Genomic DNA, 16,922 nt, shown 5'->3' with positions numbered 1-16,922 from the left:
TTCAATCAATACAATTTTCATTGATCGCTGTATGTAAAGAAAAGCAGCAATGCTAACTGCTGGCCGTAAACAATCTTCTGTTGTGCAGTTGCTACATAGTTTGCAAAACGAACCTCACTTGTGCCAGTAATATGTTAACAGGCCCTTACTACTGGGTCAGCTAGAATGTCTGTTGTAACCATGACAGGCCACGCAAAGTTAATTTTTTAGCAAAGACTTCATAGATTTTTTTTTAGTCCATATTCAAGAAGAACAATTGAAATGTTAAAATATGAACAAACAGTATGTTAAAATATTTATCCACTGCATTTTACATAGCTGAAAAGTGGTGGTGAGTTGATGATAAGGCTATGCAGCAGTGGTGGTGAATCCTGTTTGTCCCCCAGGAATTTAATCCAGCAATTTAACTATTAAAAAGAAGCCTATCAAATTTCGTAAATGATTGCTTCTTCACTAATCCAGAATCATAATTGGTAGAATTTCTTATACTCTTGCAAAGCACCATGTGTACTCTGATGGAGTTTTTAATGTACTTTTCAAGAAAAACAAGTTCATATGAGGTGTAATGAACAGCACCTGCAAAAGTGAGGATGATCGTATCAATAATAATAATAATAATAATAATAATAATAATAATAATAATAATAATAATAATAATACCCACAACCCTGAAAAAATGAGCAAGCGGGTCAGAAAATAAATGGATGGATAATAATAATATTATATTAATAATATTAATAATAATAGTTACAATTTTTAAGTGCATTTGATGTAATCCTGCTAACAGACAAACAAATACACTTTTAAATATTGTTTAAATAGGTAATATTTGTAATATTATTATTTATAATTTCAATATTTTTACAATATTATATCTACATATTTAAAGTAAGCTACTTGTTTTAATTAAAGTATGCATACCAAGGATTCCATGCGTTAAAACATAAACTCTAATTTAACATTTCCTATTTCATCAGCAGCAGGACGATATCCTTTCGGACACCTTGGCCAATCAGAACCATGGTGACGCTTATATCGAAATGCACTCTGGTACTTGTAGTTTTTAAGCGTGTAACTGCTCGTTGACTCCGCTGTCCCCTGCTAGTGTGCAGGACTACAGAGCTCCGGGTCCTGGACAGAGGCGGCTTGCGTTGACAGTTGGGTGATACTGAGCGAAAGTACGGCTGCACAAAACACCGGCCCCGTCTCTTTAAAGTTTATTTCACAGCTTTCGAAAAGTTGTCAGCTGCAGAGATGCAGTCGGAATCGGGGATAGTTCCCGACTTCGAGGTTGGAGAGGATTTCCAAGAGGAGCCAAAAACGTATTACGAGTTGAAGAGTCAGCCCCTGAACAGCAGGTCAGTATTCCGGCTGTGGACACTTACTTAATGACTTGATGTTTCCCACGCTGTAGTAGAGCTTTTTGGTGTTTGTGTGATGATTGTGACTCCGTCCTTTTAATGTGAGAGGCTGCCTGTCTCACTGATGTTACTGGAGCTCACACTAACTCGCCTCACGGGTCCTTATGGTTATCCTGCTGGCATGAAGTTATGCAACTCATGGGTGTTGTCTTGTCAACATCAACTTCTAATATTGGCCTCTTCTTTTTTTTTAATTTTTTTTTTTTTTTTTTTTATAAAAGTATAGACTGGTTACAGTTTAGTATGATGCCTCTGTGCCTCACCAGGGAAACACTGGTAGCATGGGAGAAACTCTAGTCATTTGTTTTATTTTTTAAATTTATTTTTAAAAATCAAATCTATAAGTTATTTGAAGGTGTCTGATGTGTAAACAAAAAACAAATATATAATGTCAAACTTTACATTATCACAAAGACAAATATTGTTATGTTAGTTGGGTCAAATCAGGTCACATAGTCTGTTTATTAATGCAGTGCTGAAGTGGAACTAAAATGAAAACCCTCAGCCCAAAAGATTAAAAAAAAAAAAAAAAAAAGTCAAGTTTGTCTCGTGATTCTAAAAAACTTCCCACCTAAATTGCCCCAAACACTTAAAAACAAAAAACAAAACTCTTTATACATGTTTTGATGCTTTACTTCCTCCCTGAATGTCTGACTGTGTAGTCATGACCTTTCACCTTTTCTTTGATAGTCTGTATGTACTGGGTTGAAGGGAACAGGGCTCCACTGTTCAAAACAATCATAATGTAGTATTAAAATAGTCATGGTTATGTACTGCATCATAATTGTATTGTATTATATATATATATTACAATTATGATGCATATATGAATTAACCGACCAGCAGACGCCTGTGACCCTGAAAAAAAAGAAGCAAGCGGGTCACAAAATGGATGGATGGATGGATAAGAAAATGAACCAGTATACTGTCAGTGGAATTAGTTTTTGTGTGGCTAATATTCATTTATTAATTTTGGACAAACAAAATTCAATTCACGTGTATATACAATTCCATAGAAAGCATTTAATGCGTCTAAAAAGGAACAGGAAGATGCTTTTCGAGTCCCCACTTACTCTCCCTTTGATAATAAACACAGTTTACTTCTGTTATAATATTAATATTATTGCTATATAATATTACTCTTATGTTAAAAAAAAAAAAAAAACTGAGTTTAGTTATTTGAGCTTTGTGTAACACACCACAACAAACCATATTCTGTGTGCTTCTCAACATTTTGAAAATGCACTGTAATACTATTAACTTTATTTGCAGTTTACAAAATAATAATAATACATTTTTACTTTATTTTACACCAATTTGTGCTTGTGTCAAATGGCCATGGGAACCAATCAGGGCTCAAGAGAGGCTTTATTGGATCAGAGTGTGACAACATGTCCAGGTCTGTCCAGTGTTACAATCAAAAGTTTATTTATTTATTTATTTCGAACGTATTAAATAGATGAAAGTGTAAATGTGTGTATGTGATATCAGTTGGTATAGAAAATGGATCTAGATGATGGATGTTACAATCTAAAAACTTCATCCTGTACATCTTTTTTTTAATATTTTGTGGTAGACTTTGTGTTTGATTGTTGAGGTCTTTTTTTTATTAGCATTTTGAAATACACTGCAGAGAATTCTCTCATCTTTAAAAAAGAAAGAGAAAAAAAAGTCCCCTAAACTTTAACCCACTTCTACATATCTTCAGCTAAAACCCTCAGTTCCTTCATTTGTGAGGCGTCATTATACTGTTAATAACCATAATAAGCAGAGTCTGAGGCTGGATTTAGAGAATATCAGATTCGACTCGATATTTCCACAATTCTACTACATTTCAGCCCTTCCTGATTATTTTAATTTCATTTAAACTTTATTTCAGACCAAATCGATTCATATAAAAGAGGTGCAAACAACAATAAGTTCTAGGAAACTTTGTTTTTTGATTGGACATAACCCACTTCCTCTTCCCATCACATGAGGATGACCCAGCATAATGTCACAATGAGTGCAGTGTGATACATTGTTGTGAAAATGAGAGTTTAATCGATTATTTGCTGGCTTGATGCCTGACAAACGCTGCTCCAGTTGTTTCTAAATCAGTACTTTTTTTTTTTTTAAGTATGACAAAATATCACCTCAGCGCTCACAGATCTGCCTGTTATCTCACTTATTCTCCAATGAGTGTGACAGACCATGCAGAAGGGTGCAGGCAACGCGGCAGACTTTTTGTTCCCAATATAGATGTGAGACAAGCAGTGAAACTAGTCATCAATACGGTGTAAATAAGATGTGTAAATTTAGCAGTGGATGTGTTAAATGTGAAACTGTGAATTTGGGGCAATGTTTGTTCACACCTTCACATAAACTCCAGGGAGATTTTTTAAGTCTGGGGCAAGTTAGTCAATACTCGTAACTTTGAATGTTCTTCATTATCAGATAGAGAGAAATCATCACTTATCATCCGTGTTTAGGCTATTACTGCTTCTAAATTTGGTTATGTTTGTAGATATTTATGCAGTAGCACAGACTTCTGTTATAAATATTTCAGTCACTGCTTGGCCAAAAAATACTTTTGCTTTAATTAAGGCAAGCGTTTGCGAGAGCATCATTTCCATGAGCTTCTGCAATTCTGCACCACGATGTATTTCAGTTCAGTTAATTGCTCACCAAGATCTTGTATTGATGTTGGGAAATTCAGACTACTGCGTGAATTCTTCGTCAATGGTCTTCAGGTCTGGACTCCAAGGTGGCCAATCCATGTGGGAAAATGACGTCTCATGCTCCTTGAACCACTTGCTCACAATTTGAGCCAGATTCATTCTGGCATTGTCATCTTGTCATCTTGAAATACATTGATGGAATAACCTGGCAGTGGTTATTCAGTATATAATTCAGATAGTCAGCTGACCTCATTTCTTTCGACATATAACTGTGCTCAACCTAAACCTGGGCTGTGTTCAAAATGGCATACTCTGTACTATGCACTACAAACTCAATGAGTATGTCTACTATATACTATAAGTATATCTCTAGGTCATTGTCTTGTGGGCTGGGCATGCAATCAATCAATCATATAGTTAGGATGATGACCGTTCCCACTGAAGTATACCTTTAAGTTTCCCAAGATGCATTTGTAACCTGCAAGGACAAAATCTTGAAGCACACTGATGCTAAATATCTCGGTTGATTCACCACTTTTGAAAGTTCTGAATAGGGCTGCACATTTTTGACTCAAAACCGAATTGAGATTTTTCAGACCAATATTGCGATTGCGATTCAATTTGCGATTTTTATATTTCATACATTTAAATTCATAAACTGCTAAAAGGATGAGTGAAGGAAGTAATGTTACTTGTAGACAGTCAAACAACATATTCTTGCTCAAATTGCCCCACATTAGAACAAAACACATTAATCTACTTTCAAAAATATTTGGTTTTATGTGGACAGCTCCCTCTTCTGGAGGAATCACAGAGTGTCTGTCTGTCTAAACACTTTAGGATCTGCTTTATGGAAACTCAGACCTTTAATCTGTTCCAGCTGAACCTGAGATCGCAAGTTTCCACCATTCTGATTGGTGAACATCACTCAAACGCCAGAGACAGAAGAAAAAATCCTCAGCCTCTTGAGGTTACGTAACTGCAGTAGTCAAAACCTCGATTGCGATTCGATATTGATACACCATGTTCTGAAAGCATTTTAAGCGAGAAAGCATTTTAAGCGAGAAGGTAACCCAGTAGAATATTAACATGTGGTCATTTCATCCATAAAACTTGAGGAAAACACATTTATTGACAACATTTTGGAGATTTTCAGAGAACCGTCATTGTGCGGCTGACATAACTTCCGGTTAACTTCAAAACAAGAGCCCTATTTACAAAAATGTTAAAAAAAGAAATGGAAGACAAGAAGAGATGCTTTTGTTTTGAAAAGGGTATGTTTGATTTTTAGCTTGAAATTAGTCCCAGGGCGATTTTACGTTCCGCTGGCAATGCATCATAGAAATGCACGACATACTCTTGTCAGACTTGAGTATTAGTAAGGATGAGGATGAGTCGATACATCATGTGACAAGATATTGCGAAATTAAATTGTCACAAGATACATCGTAGTACGAGTGGTATCCCGATATTGCTGGATGAAAAACTGGTTATGCAAAGTTCATGAATGGGAATAGTTTTTGAAGAATGTCGTGATGATGATATGACTTGGTTATTTCTTTTTCCCAGAATATCATCTTGTCTCGTTATCGTGGGACCAGTATCGTATCTTTCTATATTGTCCCAGTCCCCACCACTTTGAAAACGAATGCCATTTTTTCCGATTACCCTAACTGATAAGTGGTTTTCTTGTGACTACTAATTCCTTTAGTCCCAATCATTTCACATTGTGTGTATAAAAATTCTCTTACTTTCACTAAATATAGCCCTGAGTTCCACTCTTTTTTTTTTCTACACCTTCTTTTCACCCAACGTTAAAGTGATCGCAATTTACAAATCATTCAAAAAATGTTGTGACCACATTCCTTGCTCGAAGATGATGTTTCCCCACTTTTTTCTCGACAACATATAACATACCACTTACAACACAACGCACAGCTAAAAAGTTGCAAATTAGAGATGTTTTGTCATGAAAAAGAATCTGCACAAATGTAATAATATAACAATTATGAGCTATCATAACCTACTGTAACTACTACTTTTTATTAACTCTTTATAGTAATCATGGGCTTTAACATATTTTCATTCATAATGAGTTTAAAATTACATACAGCTCCATTTGGTTTAAAACAAATCCAAACAAGAACTATACTTCTTTAAGAATAAACAGCACATTAGGACAATGTTCACAATAAATAACATTATTGTAAATCATATATATTTTTCTCTGTTTTTATTTCTAGATTACAGGCTACAAAAAAGCCCCAAATCATTTAGTAAAAAGCAAAAATAATCGGCCTGTGAAGGAAATGTCTGCACTTTAATTTTTATACTTTCAATCAAATGGCTCACTCTCTGTTTAACATGATTTATTCAGTGAAAAGAATCCCAGAGCAATAGGTCAGAGACATAAGTGTGCAGTTTGGCCATAAAGGTGATTGAAGCTTATAGAAGAGCAACTCGTACTCATACCAAGGCACAGAAGATGTTGCCAAAGGCCAACGACTTTCATCTGTGATCCAAGAGAAACTAAGGGTGTGAATGACGGGGACAGCTGCAGCGGCCTGAGTGGGATACTGTCAGGACAGCTTGTCCCGCAGTTAAGAAGATTTACTTTTACTGTTCTTTGGCTCCGTGGGATGAATTTGGTTGCATGTACACTAAAAAAATGTACTGAATTTTTCTTTTACTATGCCTGATAAATCAGTTACCGGTAATCAGTTATTGTGATGAGGGATCTTTGTCTTCTCCTTTTGTGATCAGCAGGACCTGCAACAATATAAGAAAAATAAAGGTCTTCTTTACTTGATCTTTGATTTCATCCCCTAAATTGGAATTTGTAGCTCTCTACACTAATGATGCTTCAGATTTCCTTAATTTTTTATTTCATTCAATGATCTTCTTGATTTCACCTAATATCTAAAAAGAATATTAAATATTTAATATCTAAATCCAGCCTTTTTTAATGTTCTTTATTACTACTAAATACTGACACAATGCAAGTCATTCCCTTGAAGTAAAGCAACACACAACTGCTTTGTTCTCCCTTCACATTAGAGTGTGTAGAAGAAGACAAGATCATCCTCTTCCATTTTGTACCATTACCGCAGTTTATTAACAAAAGAATGTGCTGAGTGAGGAAAGCTGAGGATAAATCATCTTTAAGTAATTATTGGTTACCTAATTATCTCTTTGGATGCTTGAGAGGCTTGTACTTTAGCATTTCTGAGAAATTTGGCTGATGGTTTATCTTTTAGATAAGCTGTTGTAATTGTTAATGGTTTCTATTCATTTTTACTGAATAGTCAGTGTTTTGTTGTCGAGTTGCAGTGTGACAAAAGGTTACATTACCAAAATGACGAGGTTTGATTCTTTTCGAGAAAGAATGATACAGATTTTATCTGTCGGTCTAGTATCTGACTTGCTTAAGATATTTTCTCACTGGCCAATTTATTCAATATGGTTTATCTTTTTAATACGTCGTTTATTTGTCCAATCACACCATCACATGCTGCTTATAGTTGGGTTACTTGTGTACACACAATGCTAGGTACGCGTGCAACCAGGGGGCAAAAGCCTGCTTCCGACTGAGCTGAAATCAACGTAGTTGCTGTTTTGTTTGTAAATTCTCCCATACTTTATTGCAATATAATGTCAGTTCATAGAAAAATTGCTCTGCATAAGATCCATAAGTGAACAATGATGCTTCTTTACGGCCTGCCAACATTTATTAGAAAAACCAATAATACCCGCCAATGTCACTGTAAATATATGTAACACTACACATCTGATAGCTCGTTATAGGTCATAGAGACATACATGACTCAGACCAAATATTTCAGCAACCTAATCAGCTCAGAATGCGCTGATTAACTGATAAACAGATCCTCAGTTACTCTAAGAAACTACCAGACCCATAGAATATTCCCAGTGACAAATGGATATGTCCAAATATAGCACGACTTGTATATACAGTTATCTCCTACAGAAGCCCAGTGTATCTTCAGGGTACATACTAACAATCTTTTTTTTTTGGCAAATGGATGAGATCCCATCAGGATGTCATACAATTTCCATCCATCCTTTTGTCGCTTTGTATGGCACAACTCCTTGTAATTTAATTTTTCTGCTTAAACAATAAGAAATGTGAGATTTTCTGCAGCCTGGCTCCGTGTGCATACTTACACGTAGTATCGTGACGTGGCATAGACACATAGACACACTCGTCTATGTGTCTATGCCGCATAGACGGGTTTGCCACATAGAAACCCGCCTATGTGGCAAATGATAGACAGTTGAATTGAGTGTAAGAGACCTAAAGTAGGCTTAAACATCCTCAACTTGTTATACTATTTCCATCAGGCGTAAATGTTATCACATTGCAGGGGTCAGGACGCATCCATGCTTATATGTAGATTTGACATTATTGCAAAAGTACAGATTGAATGTCATTGACACAAAACTCTATAAAACTGTTGTTGTTGTTGTTGTTGTTGTTTTACATATAGTGTCCTACCCAAAGCTTTGCAGTGTAGGGGTATTTTCATTTTTTATTCATATTGATTGTTTATATGGATTAAAGATTATTTGCTAGAAAAAAATGATATAAAAATTTGAAATTGCTGCTCGAAAGTTGATTTTGATCTCTACTGCAAACATATTCTTTCTGTGACGTCTTTTGTTTGTCCCAAAAACTCTGCCCAAGTAACTTTCTGAATCCCAACACATTTCTGGTGTTTTCACGGACTGATAATTGAAGCAAAACAATTGGTTGATGTTTATTGTGGGACTTGCATGGAAAGATCTGAATCCGGGCAAAATTGAATGCATCACGATGTGTGAGGTGATATCACGGGCAATACTGGGAATAAACCAGAACAAAAAGCGTGTCAAGTCCCTCACTGTAAGAACGAAGTAAAAACACTGCAATGCATGAAACTTTTACAACAATGTCAATACGAGAGTGGAGATAAAAAACATTCAAGCGTTTACATCTTTTTTGTTTTTGAGCAAATGATCTTTGATTTACTGATTTTTAAAGCCTACACTATGTCTTTATCTGATAAAGAATTAGCATCTCCAGCAACTTTAAATTGATTATATCTGGTTTTAAACTTTTAATTGTGTCAGAAACTCTTTTCCCTGCGTGTGTCTGACTCCATGCATTGATCGAGTCGTGACAGCTTATCATCACACTCATGTTCCTGCAGAGATGTTATTTATCCCACTGACAGTGCAGAGACTCAGATTAATATTCATCAGTTTACAGAATCTTGTTAAAGCAGTGACTCGACTAAAAACAACACCTGCATTTCTTAACTTGCTGCTCCCACACCAGACTCTATATCTACTGATACTTGTGTTGTGTTTAAATGTTTTGTCAGTGGTTTTGTTGCTTTAAAATTTTCCTGACACGTCTTTTATTGTATTTAACTGTCCACTTCATTGTTGCTGTCATTGGCCCAAGACAAGATACGTTTTCACCCCCACAGGGTTGTTGTCGTTACTCCAATGGCAGATAAAATAACTTGTAAAAATAGCTGCTGCAATCTGTGTGTGTGTGTGTGTGTTTGTGTGCTGTGCGTGTAAAAACTGCAGTTATTCTTTTGAATAACTCTAGGTGTGAGTTTGTAGACACTCCTGCTGCAGTGATATAATATTACCGTAGCCATTAATTAATTAAGCATGCCAGAATCATTGAAAGCATTTTAATGCACCAGTTAAATGTACATGCTTTGAAATTATGACCATCCCATAAAAGTTTGATGTTATCCTTATCCTGTATATTTTAGTCGACTATATCTGTAACAGATTTAGTCTTCGACTAAAATCTTAATATGTTAATATGTTCGACTGTCAACTGCCAGTCCTCTTCAGAAGCGTCTGCTGATCGCTTTGATGTGTCCTTGTTGTCTGAATAAACGAAACCTTAACATATTATTCAAAGACATGACAAACGAAACACAACAAAAGAACTGCTGCAATTATTACGTGGAAGTCAAGGACACATCAAAGCAATCAGCAGACGCCTCGAAGAAGACTGGCAGTTCACAGTGAAAACATGTCAGGAGATCAAAGTACAATTTATGAAAACATTTCTCAATAAATGAAAACGTTGTCTTTGTAATTGAATTTCTGTCATGCAGCGATGCCTTTTTGCATAGTTAAACCATTCTTTTCCTCATGCTGAGCATTTCAGAATACTTCCAAAGGACAGCATGATCTACTTAGTCGTAGGATGTCCACATAACACGTTGACACATGCCTCCAAATGAAACAGTATCTGTGTGGGTGTGCTGATGGACAGCGTGTTTCCTCCGCTGTCCTCTCCTCTGGGCAGGGGCCGGTCCTGTGCGAGGGACGCTGTGTAGCGATTGGAGATTGTGGGGCCGGGGCCGGCGCCTCCCCCTTCTGACACACTTTCAGCTCTGCAACAGCCAGCATGACTTTCACTGGTTCCCAAGGGCGGGTGGTGCACCTTCAGGAACAAAAACAAACAAGCATGGAGGCTGTAGGAGTGCAAGTGTACATACCCCGCTCCTTTGACTGTCTGTGAGTACGTTGCCTGTTCTCACTGTGCATGGAGGCATGATTTAGGATTTGGTGTGTGTACTACTACACCACAGATTACTCATAGCTGTTTGTAGAGAGTGGAAACTGAAAGATCTACTAATTTGAAGAATTTTCCTCATTACGAGAATTTAAATGATTTAAATAATATTTTTTTTAGTATCTCTTGGTTTTTGCAATTGAAAATGTGTATAAACCACTTTTTGTACTCTATTCAAAAGTTAAAAAACAAAAACCCAGTAAAAATGGATTATATTGTTCCCTCATAGCTGTTTGTAAAAAGTGGAAACTGAAAGAACTACTAAACAAGTTTATTCATTACTAGAATTCAAATTATTTAGTTAATATTTTTGTAGTTGATTCAAAAGTTAAAAACAACAACCCAGTAAAAAATAGATAGCATTGTTCCCTCATGTTGAATGGTACTAATTTTTGGTCTTTTTTCAAATAAGTATTCTTTTGACCACTTTGAATTGGTAATATTAAGGTGTAAAATAAAATGCACTTTTTATTATTGGGTGAATTGATTTTAATCAAATTTCCTGAATTGCAAGTTTTTTGTGAATGAAAAGCTACTGGGATTGTCTTGGATCATCGCCTCAGCTCTCACTATTTTAACTATTTTGGGACTCGTCTGATGGAGGAGCTGTAGTAGATACAGAGGAATCATAACTAGGGCTGTTTTTGACATTTTCTTTGGTTGATGTTAAAGAAGTTTGTGCACACACACTCGTGGAACTGTTAGAAAGAACAAAAGAGCTTTTTATCCATTTGATTAAATTGAGCTTTACTTTCAGGAAAGAATTGTAAACTTATAGTCAATTTAAAAATCCCATGTTGAACTAAAGCAAGAGGTGTTCCAATTATTTTTGTAGCAGGAGAAAAGAAAAGCTGATAGTTTTATGTTTGGATTTTTTTTTTTTCATTATGTGCAAAATTGCGAGACTTTTTATGTTTTTAACTCAAATAATATAATAGTGCTTATTTGGTTCCACTAGATTACATTTTCAATGGAGGATACCTAGAACTGGTATTTGGGATCAATGTGTCTAAGGTTAAGCCCAGTACGAGTTTTATCCCACAGCCCAAGACATGCCAGTGCATCGTATACCAATGTATGTGCAAAAACCGCTACTGTAAACCCAAGCGCTGCCATGGGCCCGAAGATGCAGCCAGGCCAGCAGAGAGAGTGGGGGCCAGGGAGCCCCAGGCCACCCCCCATGGCCGAGCAGCCCCCCTGATGCCCCCAAGATCCCAAGCCGAGAGGCAGCCACCGCCCCCACACACGCACCCGAGAAAGCCCCAAGGAGCCGAGTACCCAGCGCACCCCGCCACCGACCCCAACCCCAAGACCCCCGCCAACATCCACCCCCACACCCAGCCCCCCTTCCCGAGACCCCAGCAGTGGAGCCAAGGCCCACGCCCAGCAGACGGCCAGAGCCGTGCCCGCCGGCTGGCCCAGAGCCAGCAGGGCCCGGACCCCAGGCCAGAAGGACCCGGAATAGAAGCAGCACTGGGTGTAGCCCGCCCAGGGACGACGAACACATCGAGGGGACGCTGCAAGTTTTTTTAAAGCACATTGATTATGAAAGACAATTGAAAATATTTTTCTTTTTTCCCACCATAGTTTTTAAGGACTTTTTGCATTCCGATGTGAGCCAGCCCCCTCTTTGTTTACATTTGTTTACCTTTTGACTATATGTTCAATTTTTTATTTGCGCTATGCTGAGATGCGAAGGGAAAAGTTTATTTTTTTTAATTGTAATGTTATATGTTATAGAATATGTAGTTATGTGATTTCTTAATTGGAAAATGCAAGCTACTTTTGTTTAAACCTGGGTTAAAGCTTGAAATTATTGAATGACAGAGCCTCATTTACTTTTTATTTTGGGATTGTTCTATGCATTTTAACTCTTGAGGACAATCATAGCAATAAAGTTGCACTTTTGACAATATATCTGAGGTCTGCAGTCATTTTTAAGTGCATAAAAAAAAAATATTGAAATATTGTGTTTCTATACGATTGTTTGTTTGTTTTTTGTGTCTGGTTTTATGGTACATTCTTCCTTTGGGTGGGTTGCGTATTATGTAACAATATTGCATATGTCCAGGAATAATGGTATGTTAAAGACTCAATAGAAAACGAGCAGACAGCAGATCCATGTTGTGTTTGACTCGGCCGGCTAATTAGTGCGATTACCGCACAGCTGGATTGGCCAGACGTTTTCATCAAAAGGATCACTCACTCAATGAAGGCTCCATCCCGACAACTTCTGCTTCAGCAGAGTCTCTCTATTTTAGGACTGCACGGCTCCGTCTGGGGAGCAGGCGTCTAAATTTATGAGAGTGGGAAAACTGAAGCAGCCGCTTCAGGAAAATGTTCCTCTTTCTGTAAATTATTACTGCAAACCTCCAATATGTTCAGTTCAATTAAATTACTGTATTTATACAGCACCAATCATAAAAAGAAATTTGAAGGCACTTGCCAAATTATCACTACGTGTGAAGTTACGAGGAAATATAAATTCATGGGTTTCATCATTTAGATTTGTTAAATTGCGAAAGCAGGTTCACAGTACTGATGACTTATTAATATTATTACCTCCGCCAAGGAGGCAGAGTATGTTTTCACCGGTGTTTGTTCATCCATATGTCCATTCATCTGTTTAGGTGGATGTTTGTTAGCAGGATATCTCAAAATGTTCTGAACGGATTTAAATGAAATTTGGTGAGCTGATAGACAATGTCAAAAGGAAAATCAAGTTTTATTTTGGAGATGATCCAGCTGATGTTGTGGATGCAGTATCCAGAACAGTTTCTGAGCATTATGTGGATGTTTGGCTGGTTCTGCAGCACCACCTGCTGGTGACTTTGCACCTCTAAACTTGGCGGAGGTTTGCACTTCCTGAGTACTCTTATTAATATTATCCATCCATACATCTATTTTCTGACCCGCTTGCTCCTTTTTTCAGGGTCACAAGGGTCTGCCTCAGGGGTGCCTATCTCAAGCTTTCAATTGGGCGTTAGGTGGGGTTACACCCTGGACAGGGAGCCAGTCCATCACAGGGTAACATACACACAGACAACACTCACACTCGCGTTCACTCCTACGGGCAGTTTCTAGACTCCAATCAACCCAATACTCATGTTTTTGGATTGTGGGAGGAAGCCGGAGAATCCGTACAAAACCTGCGCAGAATGGGGAGAACATGCAAACTCCACACAGAAAGGACCCAAGTTTCCAATCCAGGACTTGAAACCAGGATCTTCTTGCTGTGAGGCGGACGTTCTATCCGTTGCAGATTTGGCACTTTTCACCTCCTTCAGCGGTTTTCACAATTAAGATATTAAAACGTCTAAAATTCAGAACAGGGATGCTTGTATTTTTGCAATTTGTAACTTTTGTAAAAAAAAAAAAAAAGCAATTTAAAAAAAAAATTTTTTTAATGCTCCCATTCATTTTAATAGGGAAATCCCCTTTTCAACTTTTTCCCTTCAGCTGTTCGCCCGTTTTTTTTAACCGATTTTAAACGTTTGACTTTTGGAATATTCAGCTGTCTGTTGTCTTTCAACTGTTATCTTCCACTTTTCTCTATCTTCAACTGTTTTGACTTTCCAGCTCCGATCTCATTTTTAGAGTGGAACGAATGGATGGATCTTCTGAATTCTCTCATGTTGTGTACTGCGACGTGGGGCAGCAGCTGCATCCTCTCTTGCATTTTCTTCAGGAAATGCAAATATTCTAGTTATTATTATTGTTATCATTATATGAAGTGAAAAATGGGAGGCAAACTGTAATTAGTGCTTTTGACTGCACACTCAAAAGCAGGTTTGTGCTTTTTTTATTTATTTTTTCCACACACTCTGGATCAGTTGTGATTCTTTTAAAGGTTCAGAGATTGCAGAACAGTCAATTCCCGGCTGATGTTTTGACAGCAATGGGTTGTATTCGTGGTCAAAGCCAATTACTTGAGTGCTGTTCTTTGATCTCTGCCTTTTAGCCATCCTTTCATAATACTAAAATGTAGTTCTAACGTCTACCTTTGGCGCTAATCTTTCCCCCCTCCTCTTGTCTCTTTTGCTTGACCTCTCCTTCCTCATTTGAACTCTCCTTACCCTCTCTGCTATCACTTTTGGCCTTTTCGCCTCTCTTCACCTCACCTTTCTAATCGGCCCTTATTATTTATCTTTTTTTTTTCTCTCTCCCTGGTCGTCTGAAGCCCGTCCGACCAGCACAGCCCCATCAAGCCCCAGCTGAGCTCCTCAAGCATGACATCGCGCATCCTCCTGCGGCAGCAGCTGATGCGGGAGCAGCTCCAGGAGCAGGAGCGTCGGGAGCAGCAGAGGCAGCAGGCCTCCCAGTATCCACAGACCACAGCAGCACAAACACCTGCCATCAATGTCAGCGTCCCCACCAGCCTACCACCTGCTGCGCAGGTACCAATGGAGGTGCTAAAGGTAAGCCTTTACAAACACTGTTTAACACTCCTTTATATTTTAGCCTTGGGGTCAGTTTGACCCCAGGGATATTTGCCTCAGGAAAATTATTTTCAGAAAATTGTTGACCAAGTTTTTGTGTCAGACACTTTTAATTTGTTGAATACATACATAAATAACCCCTTGATAATGAAACCTTGACCCCTCTCATTTACTGACAACATTAATGAACACAAGAGTATGCAGGGTTCCCGCGGATCCTCAAAAAGTCTTAAAAGGCATTAAAATAATGAATCTAAAAATAAGGCCTTAATTGTCATTAAAATGTCTTAAATCATTGTATCAGAAGTCTTACATTTTAACACACATTAAGTATGATTTTACGATTGTAGTTAGTCTGACATTTCAAAATAAATGGTAACATTCAAACATAATTTTCTGCAACATTGCATAATCATGACAGTGGAATCAACATGGGTAAATGTACATTTAACGAAAACTGGACACTGGAAAACAATTACCTTTAATGTAATAAATGTGGAATTTTTATTGTGAAGTTGGTCTTAAATTTAATTTCAAATGGCAATAACAAGTCTTAAAAAGTCTTGAAATTAATTTGACTGAAGCTGTTGAGACCCTAGTATGAATTCTACTGGTTGTGGTGATGATATGACTTTTCCTGCAGCGCCACCCTCAGGTCAAACTTTCAGTTTTAGAGTTAGTCTTGAAAATCTTTCATCCAAATCTTTTCTCACAGAATGAACCATATTGATTGATGTTGGTGACCCATCCTTTCCTCTTATTAAAATATGTATTCACTTATTTTTATCTTCCTTTTGTCACTGTAAAGTTTCAGACACATTCCTCTCTACGTCACTTTCACTGTGAAAGAGCTGTTCAAAAATCCTCATTGACGGTAAACCTTTTCCTCGAGGGAGAGAGCGTACAGAATGCAATAAACACAGAGCATAATGAGGAATGATTGGGATATAGGACTGCCGTGCAACCTTTTATATGTTTGCTCCTCCCTCAGTTAGCATGAACTACCAGTGACCTTGCGGGAATAATCCCTGACCCCCAAATAAAGACACAAAATGTCATGTATCAAAACAAAATTAGGGGATGTAAAGTCACACATGGGTCACGCATAGAGCTGAACGATTTTGGAAAATAATCTAATTACTAATAAATTTCCTCAATATTGCGATTGCGATTTGACTTGCGATTATATTTTCAAGAGCATCTTGTCATGTATTTTTCAATGAACACAAGCAATAAATCAATCTGTTTCATAATAAACAATTTCAGATTTATTTTAAACTTTAAATACATGTAAAATATACATTTTAAAGCACAGATTACAAGAATAAAGCAAACAAATCTGTGGCTTTACCTCTTCAACATATCTAACTAACTTATTGTTGTATGAAACATGTAAACATGTGGACTGCACTTCTCAAACACTCACTGAACTTAACAGGACAGTACAAGTACATTAAAAACATTTAAAATAAATATAAAAAAAAATTCAAAAATCCTTTTCGATTAGAAAATCGCGTTTTACATTATTGCGTTAATATCGCAAATGCAATTAATTGTTCGGCCTTAGTCACACACAGACGGACAAGTTGTACACAGCTAAAACAGCTTGGGGTCAAATTGACCCCATAGGAACACCACTGCGTGCAAGATTTGTTCAGCACATGGGAAAATTTATCATCATGTCAATTCTATGCTTAATCAGTTATACCCATCAAATTAGGAAAAGTCATGAAATAGGAATAAAAAATAAAGTCAACTATAATTTTTTGAATGATAACTATTAAATGGGGTC

The 16,922-nt window shown here is 37.2% G+C and overlaps 1 protein-coding gene across 8 annotated transcripts in view; it reads left to right on the top strand.

Moving 5' to 3' along the window:
- The first annotated feature begins 1,151 nt into the window (after positions 1–1,151).
- The window catches only part of LOC114467080 (microphthalmia-associated transcription factor-like), a 38,296-nt gene continuing 22,525 nt past the window's right edge, over positions 1,152–16,922 (top strand). For 4 of the 8 annotated variants that reach the window (XM_028453101.1, XM_028453099.1, XM_028453103.1 and 1 more), the window contains exons 1-2: positions 10,516–10,633; positions 14,872–15,109. In XM_028453101.1, the coding sequence (XP_028308902.1) occupies positions 10,524–10,633; positions 14,872–15,109 (348 nt within the window). In that variant the 5' untranslated portion in view covers positions 10,516–10,523. Of the gene's footprint in view, positions 1,359–10,515; positions 10,638–14,871; positions 15,110–16,922 lie in introns of those variants that run through there. The other 4 variants (XM_028453105.1, XM_028453102.1, XM_028453100.1 and 1 more) reach the window with 2 other exon arrangements.

This window comes from Gouania willdenowi, chromosome 7, assembly GCF_900634775.1.
Source record: "Gouania willdenowi chromosome 7, fGouWil2.1, whole genome shotgun sequence".
Taxonomy (NCBI): Eukaryota; Metazoa; Chordata; class Actinopteri; order Blenniiformes; family Gobiesocidae; genus Gouania; species Gouania willdenowi.
This window is presented reverse-complemented; position numbering and strand designations above follow the sequence as displayed.